Source organism: Rhyacophila brunnea, unplaced genomic scaffold (assembly GCF_057557595.1).
Source record: "Rhyacophila brunnea isolate RB1 unplaced genomic scaffold, BYU_Rbru_1.0 scaffold_6, whole genome shotgun sequence".
Lineage (NCBI taxonomy): Eukaryota > Metazoa > Arthropoda > Insecta > Trichoptera > Rhyacophilidae > Rhyacophila > Rhyacophila brunnea.
The window spans coordinates 22589627-22605544 of record NW_028233276.1 but is presented as its reverse complement, the minus strand read 5'-3'; the positions used below and the strand labels follow the sequence as shown (position 1 = coordinate 22605544).

At 36.4% G+C, this 15918-nt stretch overlaps 1 protein-coding gene across 1 annotated transcript; it reads right to left on the bottom strand.

Moving 5' to 3' along the window:
• Positions 1 to 1347: 1347 nt before the first annotated feature.
• Positions 1348 to 14088, bottom strand: rtet (major facilitator superfamily domain-containing protein rtet). Its single transcript, XM_085956783.1, has 8 exons — positions 13884 to 14088; positions 13211 to 13749; positions 12799 to 12957; positions 10806 to 10988; positions 9307 to 9556; positions 3978 to 4178; positions 2961 to 3098; positions 1348 to 1680 (listed from the first exon to the last, which is right to left on the bottom strand). Exons 2-8 carry the CDS (start codon positions 13739 to 13741, stop codon positions 1583 to 1585), a joined length of 1560 nt encoding a protein of 519 aa, XP_085812909.1. The 5' UTR covers positions 13742 to 13749; positions 13884 to 14088; the 3' UTR covers positions 1348 to 1582.
• Between the last annotated feature and the right edge of the window lie 1830 nt (positions 14089 to 15918).

Below are 15918 nucleotides of genomic sequence, written 5' to 3'. Positions count from 1 at the left end.
ATTAAAAACTGTTATAATATTTTTTTAATAACCTTACTGACGGTGACATACGATGCCGGTATGCCTATAGGTCATGCGTTGCAAGACATTCTAAGAAGGCAGCACATTAATGAGGAATATGTATAATACAAATTACGTGAAAAATTGTGCAAAATTTTCACCTGTGGCGCTAACCTATAAACATTAAGGAGTAAATCATAATTTAAATAATGTTCTATGCATACATACATATATCTGTAATGAATTTAAATAACATTAATGAGACTAAAATAGTATGGAGCGGCATTTTGAGTGGATGACTCTCTGCTAAGATATGTCGCTACCTACTTCTTTGCACGACTACTTTGTTGTGTTACCACCTTAACCCTTTTACTCCCAGCTGATTTAGCCTAGCATATGTGAAAACTCCCAAGCGTTTTTTGCCAAAAAATCGTCGATTTAGTTTTTTTAAATAAATAATTCTACACATCAAAATTTATCAAAATTACAGTGTTCGAGTACTTTGGTTATTTATTGACTTTATCAATCAATTAAAATATTATTAGTATAATTGTCTTAATCGTGCGATATCAAATTCGCATAGCATCAGTAATAATATAACGCCAGAATGTTTGCATACATGTAATAAAGGTCTAAAATTAAATTTACTCGAACATTTGGAAATTAATCGCGAATTATCCAAAAATAATCATATAATTAATGAAAATTTGGTAATGCATTCGTCGCCACTATTAAATATAATTTAAACACACGATTAAGACAATTATACTAATAATATTTTAATTGATTAATAATGTCAATAAATAACCAAAATACTCGAACACTGTAATTTTGATAAATTTTGTAAATCTTGATATCCATTAAAAAACCCACTTAGGGTTTTCAAAGTATTAATAATATTACAATTAATAATAAGTGTACAAATTCATAATATTGCTGGAACGAATAAGAAAATGTATTCTGTCTCTAATCTATACACGTATAGTATTTAAGCAAAGGCAAACAGCCTATCTGAATAGTCTTGATAATGGTGTTACAACCGACATAGCTATCGACAAACCTTTTAAAAACCTGTAGAATTTAATATTAATTATATTTTCATTTCTTGTAAAATGGAATTCTACTAAGTAAATGCTAACTCAATTAATAAATCATTTAACCCTGAAAATGAGAATCTACATAAAACTAACATCTGAGTTAATAATCCTTTGATGGAATGTTTCAACTGATGCGCACTTAATCTTCGTGAAATAGAAATAGATGTTAGTTAAAACAGAAATGTGTGCAGCCTAGTGCAGTTGCAAACAATCCTATTATAGTTAATTATACAAAAGATAAAAAACACATGTCATTATTCAAAATATTTATTGATAAATATTATCATACAAGGCACTTTTCTTAATACATTAAAATAAAAAATATAGGTAGGTACTTAGGTAATACAACTTAATACGGGGTTGGAAGACAAATAAAATCTTCACTATATCAAAAATAAGTCACAAATCTCATGTGGTGAGAAATAAATAGTTATAATAAAAAATAGAGGAAAGAATCTTAAAATAATTACATAATACTTTTATCATTATTTAGATAAATTTGAATACTTTAATAGAATAACAGGATAGAGAAGACAAACTGCTCCCGCCGTGTACGTTGAAAATGCACCTACACTCCAATATGCTGAAAAAAATTTTAAAATATGGATAAATGCGAATATAGCATGGCCTTCATAAACTATAAAAGAAGTTGTTTATTGTAATGAACGCTGGTAGGTACCTACGGACTTCACAAACCTTGGATTTTTCAACCATACTACTTTTTCATTATTGTCGGCGAAAACAACAATTAGACACTTCTAGACACCGATCGGATTTTATTGCATAGGGTCGAACTGTTTTCAAACTATCTACACATTAACAGTATTTTAGCTCGGTATATCCGATAAGTCAACGAAAAAGTAAGTGTCAACGAATGTTTCCTCATTACATCCGAGATCTCACTATGTCCGAGATCGTAATAACCGAGTTCGACTGTATTATTAAGATGGTGTCTGATTACGTACGTCAACAGTGGAATAATACAAAAAGAGATATTTAATACTGCTGGTCTTTCTCGTATTCAAATATAATATAATCCTTAGGCATGCAAAATAAATTTATATATATATATCCACCATATCCAATCCTAATAAGATCATATGGGCCTCCAGAGGGTGGAGGTTTTTATATTAGCAGATTTTTGTTCTGACGAGAAATGGATGTTAGCCACTTGCTCAACCTATTAGGTCCATACTCTGACTCTACACAAATTGAAAAACAATATGTGTACTTGCCAAACCCAGGATTCGAACATGGGACCCACGACGTTATAGGTTGACGCTTAAGCCGCTTACCCCGTTTTAACCATAAGGTTCAATAGTTTTGACATGAAATATGATACAGTGGATTGTCGATGTATGTACAACAATAGCAACCATGACAATAATCACATAGTTCTGCCTAATTTCTGCGCATTAAAAAAAATCACATGCACATGTTCAATGTTATATTGTTTTACTATAGTGACATTCTAATACATGTCACTATGCCACTGAAGGGGTACTAGCATGTTGTAAGTGAACACATGTAAATTGTATGTGTGCAGTTCACCGAATACATTATCGCCGTTTTATATTGATAATAGATGGCAGTATAGTATTGAGACCAAATCATAGAGCATTTGACCAAATGGTGATTTTGAGCGCACATGTGGTTTGGTTTTTCCGAATTAAAAAAATGTTCTCCCACTGGATTTTTTTTAGATAGACCAGAACCGGCATTATATTTTATATTGGCAAAATCGAACCAATGGAGCTGAATTGCTTAAAAAATCTTTCATTGAAATCAAACAATCATTGAAGTCAAAATTAAATTTTCTACTAATAATAATTTGATTGGTATAATATTATAAATAGCACATACCTATGGAGGCAATTACTGGCCCCAGTGCTCTGGCCAAAGCTCCGAGAGATCGAAACACTCCAAGGACAGTCCCCCGCTGATCAGTGCTGCCCAGCTGAGAAACCAGTGTCGTGAGGCAAGATACCACAAACGCAGTAGCTGTAAATAAAAAAATACAAAACATTATTGGATGTTAATTAATTGCATGACAAGGACAAATATATTATTATTATAAATAGAATAGTCATGCTATGGATTCATATTCAATATAAGTTTTTTAAGGCATTGGTTGGCTATTGCGATTTGATTTCTACAAGGAAGAATTTTTCCATTTTCAAAAAATTTGCCTTTAAGTATGACAAGTGAGAAAGTCTCTTATCAAAGCTTGAGGCAGGGTGCACGCCAACCAAGGGCATGGGAGGTTGCTCCTGAGATACTCAACAACAGCTATGTATTGTTACGTGGAGATATTTCCTGTCATTATTGAAGTAAATTTTTAATTACATCAGTTTTAATCTAAGACAGACTACACAAGAATAAATGAACGATTGAATAAACAAGTTTTAAAACAGTTTCAGAAACATATCTATGCACCTTTACATATTTGAAAAATTCTTGATTAATCTTGTGATTAAAAGCGGCACATCTTTCACATTTCGGACGAGAACTTTACCAATTAAATTGATTATTAGAACAAAAACATTAAAGCTTGTATTTCTTCGGCCATATCCGCCCCTTAGTTGGAGCATATGGACACCATGTGGCGCCTCCAAGAATCCCTGTCACTAACCAGTCTTCTTGCAACGTTCCATGTCATAGACGTGCTATTCCAAGTTCATCCTTCACACAGAAAACAACATAAACTATAATCCCAAGATCTTATGGTTGTATGTCAAAAGTAAAAAAAAACTCATCTGCCTTACCAGCTGAAATGTTTTATCATGACGAATTGGCTTCATAACTTTTGATTACATGAGACATCTCATGGTCTCATTGCAGAGAAAGGTAAAGTAAACAATTAATATTGTTGTTACTTACAAACAGCGAAGAGGAATAATCCCATGTAGAGGAAATGTAATGAGGTAATGCATCCTAAGAATTGAACATCCTTTTGGGCAGCGATGGCTACGCAAATAAACGACAGCGGTATTATGCAAAGTCCAAACTGTGCACCTCCGAGAGTGGACTTAGCTGGCAGACGTCGAACAACACCACCTTGGAGTACAGCCATTACCATTCCTGGAATACAATAATTCTAATCATTAGTTGGCAACAAAAAATTATTTACTTTTCCAAGAATAAATTTTTATAGGATAGATAATATAAATTAATTTTTTTATTGTTGTAATAATATTATGAATATATTGTGCAATTCTCTCGTAAATTATATATAACTATACTTCCTCTAATTGTTCTATAATCTATAGTATATTGCCCCTCTGTAATTTACCACACTAAATCATTACTACATTACCGACTGCCATGTCTAAATTCGTTACAAACACTATCTAGATAATATGTAACAATAAATTAGTGACTATAATCTATATATATAAAAGAAAGTCGGGTTAGTTACACCATTTATAACTCGAGAACGGCTGGACCGATTTTTACGATCTTTGCATTGTTGGATTTGTATCAGCCCCGAATAGCAGAATAACTATTAAAACTTTGGAAAAATTCACGGGAAAAAAATTATGAAGAAAATTAATTTTCTCATACATTTTGACATTTTGAACAATGAACGCGCAATCGAAAATAAAAGAAAATCACAAAAAAATTAAATCCATATACAACGATACATGACAGAAAGAATAAACAAGAAACAAACAAATAAATGAAAGGCGTTGTGTGCATTATCTATCCTTTGACAGTTGATTCAGTTCATCCTCAGATAATCCCGAAAGACTTTGTTGTATACTCCGGCAAATTTTGGAGGAAGTTGTCCTGCCTGAATCTTTTTTACTTCGTCAACAGCGTCCAAAAATAAAGCCAAGGATAAAATTACATGATCTCATTGCTGGTATTGCTCATTATTTACCTACCAATTTCAAAAACCATCATTCGAACTTCATTCGACAATCGATCTACGTGAATAATCGAGCCGATTACCAGCTAGGTGCTAAAATAGCTATTTCGATCGTGATTTTCAAACGGTAAGTTGCCTTCGAAGATGTTCACTTTGTGAGGTTATCAAATTTGTGATTGTGTGTGCATCGATAACTGCTTCATTATGTAATTTTTAATTATGTGATTAATTTTCCAGTGTTTATCATTTGATGATTCGTCAAAATGCTGACAACTATTTGCTGCGATTTCGTCGATTGCTTAAAATCGAGACGGAGCGCCTCACTTTCATTCGGTTGAACCAAGCCAAACTGCGATCGGAGGAGTATATTCATTTACGTGATGCAATCAGCACCGTAGGAGATGCAGCTAATGTTGGTCGATTGACTATTCTATCGGCGATGTACATTGGCAGCCCACGTCATATGCACGAATATGCGCAAGATGCAATGACTTATGTTCGTCATTACGGTCGTCATTACGGTCGTCCAGATCTATTCATCACCTTTACATGAAATCCGAAATGAATAGAAATTGTTCAACTCCTACTCCCCCCGGACAAACATCAAGTGATCGGCACGACATCACCGCACGTGTGTTTAAACAAAAATCCTGTCGCTGATGAACTACATTGTTAATCATCGCGTCTTTGGGGATACTCGATGCTGGATGTATTCGATTGAATGACAAAAACGAAGCTTGCCGCATGCACACATTCTTATTTGGTGAGTCGAAAGAATTCGACCAGACCAAAAAGATGACATCATATGTGCCGAGATTCCTGATCCCGAAACCGATCCAGACCTGCATGATGTTGTAATTACTTACATGATTCATTGGACAGTGTGGCGCCATCAACCCCCAATCACCGTGCATGGTCGACGGCAAGTGCTCCAAGCGTTATCCATGAAGTTTAACGGCGGAGACTATCACTGCCAATGATGGTTATCCACTGTATCGGCGTCGATCACCCAATGATAACGGTAAAACTATTACAACAAAAATGAAGTGAAACGATATCGTGGTCGACAACACTTGGATTGTTCTGTATTCGCCACTTTTTTCCAAAACATTCAAGGCGCATTGCAACGTGGAGTTTTGCAATTCAGTGAAGTCCATCAAATACATCTGCAAATATGTCACCAAAGGCAGCGATATTGTAGTTTTTGGCGTTCAAACTCCCATTACCAACGATGAAATCACGCACTATCAAGTTGGTCGATATGTGAGCTGCAATGAAGCAATTTGGCGTATTCTCTCATTCCCCATTCATGAACGTCATCCCACTGCTGTACTTTTGGCGGTGCATCAGGAGAATGGTCAACAAGTTTATTTCAACGCATCGAATGTTGCTCAACGTGCTGAAATATCTCCAGCGCCAACATTGACCAGTTTCTTTTCGATTTGCCAAAGCGATCCGTTTGCACAAACGTTGTTCTACTCTAAGATGCCACGTTATTACACTTGGAACGCTTCATCAAAGAAATTTTAACGTCGAAAGCAAGGCGATGCGGTTCCTGATCATCCAGATGTGCATTCTTCTGATGCTCTTGGTCGCATTTGCACAGTTCATCCGAAGAATGGCGAATGATTCTACTTGCGGTTGTTGCTGGTAAATGTTCGTGGGCCGACATCATTTGAATCACTTCGAACTGCCAATGGTGTAGTGTGCCCAACATTTTGTGCTGCATGTCAAAAGCTCAATTTTCTTGAAAACGATACTCATTGGGACATGACAATCGCTAAAGCATTTGTTTCTGCATCTCCAAGTCAGATACGCACATTATTTGCTATCATTATTTCGACATGCTTCCCATCAAATCCACCTGAGCTGTGGAACAAGTACAAGGATGACTGTCAGAAGACATTTTACATCGAATTCGTGTCAGTTCAGAGAATCCCGATCTCGAAGTGAATGAGGAAATACATAACCAGGCTTTGCTTTTGATCAAAGACATGTGTTATCTCATGTGCGGCAGTTTGTTAGTCAAGTTAGGAATGCCAACGCCTGATCGTGGAATGAATGACCGACAAGCAGTATTGCGAAACACTCAGCAATGGCCAAAGTTTTGGTAGCAAGTAAAATCATCACCTGGGATGAATGCACAATGGCGCACAAATGCGCATTGGCAGCACTCAATCGAACTATGAAAGATCTGCGCAATTACTCAAGATATTTTGGTGGCGCAATGATTCTACTATCTGGCAATTTCTGCCAAACACTACCAGTCATTCCAAGATCGACCGCTGCCGATGAAATGAACGCTTGCCTCAAATCATAGACTCTGTGGCGCTATGTGAAGAAACTTCGGCTGACGACGAACATGCGAGTTGCATTGCTGATTGACGATTTGACGATTTCTCTAAGCAATTGCTGACTATCGGTATCCTGTCGACGAATCTAACGGATTGATTTCGTTTCCGCCGAATTTTTGAAATTTCGTCTCAGCGAAGGACGTCATTGCTAACCACAAAAATCACAATTGGTTGAGTGAACGAGCAATTTTTGCGGCAAAGAACAAAGATGTGGATCACTTAAACTCCACAATTCAAAATCAAATCGTTGGTCCAATGCATTCCTTCAAATCTATCGACTGTATAATAAACGAAGAAGAAGCAACCAACTATCCAACTGAATTTTTAAACTTATTGGATCTGCCTGGCTTGCCACCGCACAATTTACAACTGAAGATTGACTTGGTAGCTATCATGCTTTGAAATCTGAACCAACCAAAACTATGTCATCTATTTTATTTTGATTTGATTTTTGCACATTTATTGAACTTAATTCATTTTGAGTATTTTAATTCAGCAAATAGGTTAACACAAGATTATTGATTCTGAGGCGGTACGAAGTTCGCCGGGTCAGCTAGTATTATAATATATTATGAACAGCATCCCCGCGAGCAAAAGCCAATGCACGCCATTGCTGAGCACAATATACATATTAAAATATATTGAACATCCAGGATATCCAGAATATTTAATAAAACTCCCACAGTGCAGTCAATGGTTAGGAATGACCTCCATTAATACGTCCAGTGCTTAAAACACGCCTGGCGTGTGGCCATTTGATACATATACATTCACTGCTGACCAGTTAATTACCATATTTAATTATCATGCTAATTGCTACACGCCAGGCGTATCTTGAGCACTGACCGAGTTGTGATAATTAGCTGGTCAGCAGTGAATGGGCAATAAATTCAGCTTGAAATTTTAAATTCTGAATGTGTACTGTCTGACAACAAGACATCCGCGATAACAGGAACTCGCTGTAGTCGCATATAGAAGACTTCTCAGTGACGTACCTGTCATGGCGGCAACGCGTGCTACAGGCGTGTTTAATTAATGCATCAGCTCTCCTTTTAGATGCGACTCTTTTTCATCTTCGCAATAAGCCAAAAGTTTACTAATACTAATTCTAACATCATTCCTGATCATTTTAGATATATTTTTATGATAAAAAGCTTCAAATTACATATATTGATAGATCAGTACACCATGGTAGCGTAGAATGAAATCATAAATTTGGGGACGTTCATTTAAAAATGGAAGTGCGATTAGCTGCACTGGAGGGGATTGTTAGTTAACAGTTTTAACATATGGACAAGAATTGTTCGACAATAGATATTAAATTTCAGTATGTATGTAACACTACAGTGACTACAACATTAGCAAATTAATGTGAGTATGTGTATGTAGGCAGGGCCGGATTGAACGGGCGGGGCAACGAGGGAAATCTAAACAATCGTGTCGCAGTCGCAAATCGTGAACATGTGAATACCTACATGTATAGATTTCAAATATGATTAACAGAAATTTGAAACTGTTGAATAAGATTATACATAATAATTCCTGATGTTTTATCAGGTTGTGTTGATTATATTTTTGATGGCCTTTGAGCCGTTCAATAGGGTTTCTATTTTTACATTACCTACATCTTTGACCATACCACTCCACAGTATGGAATATTCTTAACAGACTTATTACAAGAATTGGCTGTTAGTCGAATTCCTTGATTCAAATACATATTGTGAACAAAAAAAGGTTGATTTTTACATAAGGGGTAGGATTTGAGTGCGTGACCCACCAAAATCGTAATGCAATAATCTCGGCTTCGTGATGGGCCCAAATACTGCAGCAGTAGAAAACATAGTCATTCATAACATCTAAACAAGCACCAAAGAGATGCTGAGGATTACATTGTAAGCTCCAGGTGAAGGCAGAAACAATGAAATTTTGAATTCCTTCAAACATAAAAATAAATGAATTTATTAAAAATAAAAATATATATTACCTATGACGAAGAACATCTTTCCTTGTTGCATCGAAGTGTAGCCAAAAGTATGGTGAGTCAGGAAAGTGAGAGTGAATTCGAGGCCGGAATAAATAAATAAGTACACAAAATAAATATGGCCGAGCCTTCTCAGTTGGGCGAGTTCTTTTGGCACAATCTTTTGCACAGCTTTAAAGTTGAAGAGATCGGTTATAGAGATGAACGATGTCGCCCTGGAAAGTGACATTGCAACTCCGCCAGCTCGTTTCTCCTACAACGAAACATTGATTTATATTCAGCTCCAACATTATATTTTTGCAGCACCGTTGACGGTCATACATTACTTAAAATAATAATGATGTATGAATATTATTATAAATACAGTGGAATCTCGGTTTCGGGTTTTTGAATGGGCTGACAAAAAAATGTTAATGTTATGTATTGTGAGGGAATTCAATTTTTATTTTAAAACTCACAAATTTTGTTTGGAGCATATTATATAAACATGTTCTTTCAGATTTTTGAGAATGTTCCCTTTCTCTTGAACCGAAAATGTTTTTCTTTGCTGATATGTTTTTTAAAGGGGTATAAACAAATGGCCGAGCATTAGCTTATAATGTCGTGGGTCCGGGTTCGAATTCTGAGTCTGGCAAATACATATACTGTTTTTCAATGTGTATTTTGAGGCAGAGTATGGACCAAATAGGTTGAGCTAGTGGCTAAGATACATTTCTCGTAAAAAAAGAAAAATCTGTGGTGACCCATAGGATCAGACACGGTCAAAAAAAAAACAACAATCTAACTGTTTGCGTTGGCGTCCGGAATTCATTTCAATGATTGCCATGTATTGAATTGAATGTGTGAGAATTAAAAGTACTAAAATGAAACGGGATTGCCGAAACTACACGCAAATAATGGGAATATATGAATTCCAGGCACGTAAAATCAGGGTTACACCATATATGTTTGATGAACGAGGATGTATATTAACAATGGGCACAGTACTTTTGTCGTCTACATTGCCATTAAGCACAAATATGACTGCTAGAAAAATCTCGCAGGATTCTAAAGAGGTGCCCATTTTGGACAACTATCTTTCTACTTTACTCAACAAACAGATAAATAAACAATAAACTGTTTACTCCATTTTTAGTTGAAATGAAATTTGTAATATAATATGCATTTGTTAGCAGCTACAAAATATTATATAATAACAAGTAGGCCATTCTTTTAAAATCATTTGTTCAAATACTATCATTTATCAATAGATTCTGAAGGCTATTTATTATGTTCGACATGACGAAATGCTATGTTTCGTTTTACGGTTTTCGTAACACACATAAAATCATATCTGTGTCAGACAACCATATTATTATCTTACACAGCAGAAAATAATATGTATAAGCAAACAATAATTTTATCATGCGCAAACAGATTGTTAATTTTATTACATAGCATGAAAAGGTCAGTGATATTGTGTTGTTTATTTTTGATAATAAAAACCTTTCTTATATGTATACCTTTGGTAGAGTTTCTTTAAAGCAAAAAGCTACAAAGAGGAGATCGGCCACAGAAAGGAATAGAGCAAACGTTGCAGGGTAGATGTACCAGTTCTGCGAGGATTTGTCCGACCATAGTGAAAAGAAGGCACCGATCACTGGTCCAACAATGAATCCAAGAGAAAATGCTATTCCCACCAAAGCCTGAAAAGAAATCAAAACAGCATATTTATAAGTAGATACATATTTTTCCGTCAGTCCTAAATCGATCCCTTATGACCAAAGAAACCTATCTCATTTTTCTTTACTTCACAAGAGACACAAAACACACTAAATTTACATTCCGACGGCATTAACAAGAAAAGAAGTGTTAGTGTCAATGGCAGTGTAGCCAGCTTAAAAATACATATATATGTAGGTGTACGGAAAGATGAAAATAATATAAATGAAGAGTCTGGAAAAGAAGCATAAAAAATAGAATTTGTAAATCGTTCATGTGCCAGCAAAATTTTCATACGTGCCACCTATGACATGTGTGCCATAGGTTCGCCAACCCTGATCTAGGCTAACTGTTTTCAAACCTTAGAAAGAGTAAGTTTAATCATGTTGAAGTTTAACCATTTTAATCAAAACATTGCAGCCAAGTCAACAATAAAAGATAACAAAAATAGAAACAGTGAATTTAAAAAGGTATAAAAGTATGACACAGATCCAGATATAATATTACATGCATTATCATTTTGAAAAATCTATGCATAGATAAGTGAAAATACCGCATTGATAACACATTAAAAAATTCTATCCTACAAAACCACATTTTTAAAAACACTTGAACAATTTAACTAATAAATTGTCTTGAGCAAACATAGCTCTTAAAATTATTATTCATCATTCACGTAAATGAGTTACCACATTATGGAAGCAATTATATTTTCAAAGTACTTAATTGAATACGTTTAACACAGGTTTCAATAATTATTATTATCATGATGATCATATTATAAAGCCCTGCACACACGGAGAAAAAACGTTGACAACATCAAAAAATATTTATTATAATAATCATTATTTATTGTAACATAAATTATTTTAATGGATTGTTGCGCTCACGACTGCTTTGTTTTTATTACTAAAAGCAGTGGTTTTTAAATTTTTTCGTCTCGCGGTGCCCTTTGTGTATAAATATTTGGCTTAAAAAATACCAATGGATTAGTGAGCTCGCTGTATGACACACAGTATCCCAAATCAAACCAGATACAGCTACCCAGTGACACACATAGGCAAAGTATCACCTAAGATAAAAAAGACTGAAAATGCCGCTTCATATTATTTTTAGTCAGATGTACATCTATCTACACAGACCGTTAGCGCCACAGGGAAAAAAGTTGTAGAGTCCACGGAATCTGTATACTCTCTTCAATTCAACTTCAATTTGCATAAACATTTATGTAATTTGCAAAAACAAAAATTTTATGTCATGAGAGGAAGCATTGGAGATCACAAATTGGTGCAACAATGGGTTCTACCGTGATGTGTATTAGTGTATTGTATGATTGTCAAGGAGGATCTCAACTACATACCTAATGGCTGGCAATCAATTTGTGGCAAAATTTGAACGTTAACATTATGTTATATGGGTACGTTATAATGACCAAAGTAAAACCTTTGTGATGCCTAGAATTTTTTTTATCGCGTAGCTATTTTTCGTAAGTTATCGGCTATTGTTAGCCTGCTTCATTCAGCTGTATGAGAAAGCTGTTTGCTTGCCCCTCTTTTAATTTAATACCTCTATGATTAAAACCCTGCATCCTGTATAACTTCTCCAGAGGATTTTCTATCATCTACCAAATTTATGATAATGCATTAGTAGGGATTGAAGCTCCACCGGTACGTACCGTCTAGTGACAAATAAATCTGACAATGAGATTTCGTCTTGTTCGCTGTGCCTTGTTTCTAACATCCTTTTCTTCAGTGGTATTTTTGTGTAGAGGATATAAAAACAAGTAAAACGTACCATAGCTTTTCCTCGGTTGTTATGATTGGTGACATCAGATATGATGGCCATGGTTAAGCTGACATTGCCCTTGCTGAGGCCGCCAATAAATCTTGCCAACACAAAGAGGGCAAAATTATGCGAAAACGCCCAAATGAAATACGAAAAGGCAATTCCAATCTAAAATAAAACAAAATATAAATTAGTACTACAAATAAGTTGTCTCAATGAGTAGATGATAGATATTATGCTAGATACAGGTTTGTTTCAATTAAGTAAATATTATTATGAAGAATGGAATGACTGTATCATAAAGAATACTTACTATGATTGCATTATATAGGTATTTATCAAATTCACCTATCAGTGTAAGAACAAGCTGTCTGAATAATGATTACCAATAATGAGATCTTTAGAGGAAGTAGGTACTTACCAAACATGCAATCATGACTGGTTTCCTTCCATACACATCAGAAAGGCCCCCAACAACGGGGCTAGCAACGAACTGCAAGAAACTGTACATGGAGCCGAGAGCCCCTCCAAATAAAACCGAATTGAACTGCTCCGGGGCTCCGACCAATTCTTGAAAAAACTTCACATTGTCCGATAACCACTTATAAAGACCAACACTATCATTAACACGATAATATTCCAAGAGTGACGGCAACAGCGGAAGAATCATGGTGAAAGCCAGCAGGTCCAAGAGTAAAGAGAAGAAAACTAAATAAACAGAGTTATCAGTCTTTCCTGACGCTGCATCTTCTGGATATTTTTTTGTGTTTTTATGAGTTTTCGATGATTGTTTGTCCATTTTCCCATTATGATTTTCCAAAAGTTTGTTTTTTATCAGGGACGAAGTTCCGTTGAATTTTTTTTCCGGAGCTTTTGACTGTCGGCGATTGATCGCCTGCGTATTGTCATTACTTATCGCCGGTGAGTAATTATTTGATCTCGTTGATACCATGATTATGCCTGTAAATAGTCCCATAAAACAAATAGATTTAAATATAGAAAGACAAACTTTATTTACTATTAAACAACCAATTCTGTTTCCATAGTATATTATGAATACTAACACTGCTTATATACAGTAATAAATCACAAACCTTACAAAAATCTTTTATTACATTATTTTCGCACGTGCCTATTTTTATAGCGTATGGCGTTAATTCACACCTTCCACTTCGACTGGAAATTATGACTATCGCTATCGCAGCGAGACATTACCATTACGGTGACGCCGAAACGATTTACTTTCACCAAACAACTTTTCCCCCCTTGTCATGTCAACACTTTCGAATGTCAAGAAGCAATTTATGAATTATCCGTCAAAAGGTATAGAGCGCTTCGATCGACTTAAATGATTGTAAAAAAATATTATTCCTTAATTACTATTTTATGAGAAAAATGAAATACCTTTTTTTGAGTAAAGAGATTTAAAAAACAACTCGAAAGGAAAAAAATATACAGCAAAATTTTCTATTATTCGAATTTGACTTTGAAGTCCTTGAGATAGGATTTGCTCTTTCTTCTTCGCGTAAGGTTATATTCTACTAATTTATTTTCCTTTTTCTTGTCGTTGGTCATTCCTCCCTTTTATTTACTAGTCATACCCGCGCGTCCATTTTTTATGTAGGGAGTTTGGGACCCCTTTGTCTTCATTCTGGATTTGACTTTCTTATTGTTTACATGTTGCGTCTGACAGTTCATTCTAACTATCAAAAAAAATATCTTGGACGAACGTTACGTGAACGTTAAGTGATCAGTGATTATGGCGCAACATCTGAATGACCGTGAGGAGGATATTCTAAAAGCAATGGACACCAGACGGAACTGCTACAGGAGGAAAAGTTCAACGTACGAGCGTCGATTAAGATGCTGATGTTTAAGGTATCCTCGTTACGTACCTTATTTCAGCAGGGGGACCGGCAAAGAGTGGCACAACGCCCAAAAAACAATTCGTGGCGGCCCCTACGGTCGTAGAGTTAGGTCTAAATGACAAGTTGCGTCGGTGCGACCACTCGTCATCACCTAACCATCTGACGTAGAGGACCATCGCGGCCCTCCAGAATGCGATGTTTTCTCAACGGGACAGCTTCTGGAAGGGTATGCAAGGGTTAGTGGTTGGGCAACCAATCCTCAAAACATCATAACAGCGATGGGCCTGTATCAAAAAATCGAAGAGGGTTTTGGGGACAACGCATAATAAAATTTGCGAGAACATGAATCAGATCCTAACCGGAAGGATACCTTCACTCGGGAGGCACTATCAAGGATTCCTCCGAGCTCAGAGTCCCGGAAGGCCCTCGAACTCACATTATGGCCGGGGTACTCCCAAGGGGCAACGTCCTGTGGGAAGGGAGTTCTCCATCGGAGGTACGGGCTCCACCAGGGATCCGTACTCTAAGCGGAGGTGACCCCATCTGGACGACCAACAACATTGGGGGCCGCCTAAGAGACTTTCGGGGAGTCTGGATGGCGTAGTGTACCCCCCCCCCAACATTGGTAAAAATAATAGCCGTAGCCCGCATACCTTTTGTGCGGACACCACCATTGGTAAGTCCTTCTTCACTTTTACGGAAAGAATTTCAAACGCAACAATCAGCAGAGGTCACTTTCGAGATCGAGGAGTTAAAGAACTCAGGGGTTCTAGAAGAAGCGGGTCCAACCCCCAGTTTTCTCTCAACCCTGTTTCTGATCAAGAAACAAGACGGGACCCTATGCCCTGTTTTCAACCGAAAGCGTTTGAATGCGTTCCTACAGCCAAAGCCATTCAAATTAATTCACCATTACGAGGTTCCAGCCGTCTTACAAACAGAAGACTGGCTAGTAATAATAGATCTAAGCCAGGCGTACCTCGTTCGACTAGCCTACCAAGGGGAGCTCCTACAATTCACGTATCTCCCGTTCGTGCTGTCAGCCGCTCCAATTATGTTTGCATCCCTGACCAATTGGGTCGCCGAACGCCTACGAAAGAATGGCTGAGAATATTCACTTACCTAGACGACTTATTAGTAGCCAACCAATCCGAGAAACAGTCTCGGTTCAGGTGGAATACAGGATAACCTTCCTACAGTCTTTAGGGTGGTTAATAAATATATTAAAAGATCCTGTCTGAACCCAAGCCACCAATGGGGGTTC

Excerpts from the sequence above, each read along its gene's own strand:
- rtet (XM_085956783.1), bottom strand. The coding sequence starts at position 13,741 with ATGGTATCAACGAGATCAAATAATTACTCACCGGCGATAAGTAATGAC. Across the intron at positions 12,958-13,210 it reads CAGTCATGATTGCATGTTTG|ATTGGAATTGCCTTTTCGTA; the intron begins GTAAGTACCTAC and ends GTTTTATTTTAG. Across the intron at positions 9,557-10,805 it reads TTAAAGAAACTCTACCAAAG|GAGAAACGAGCTGGCGGAGT; the intron begins GTATACATATAA and ends GTTTCGTTGTAG.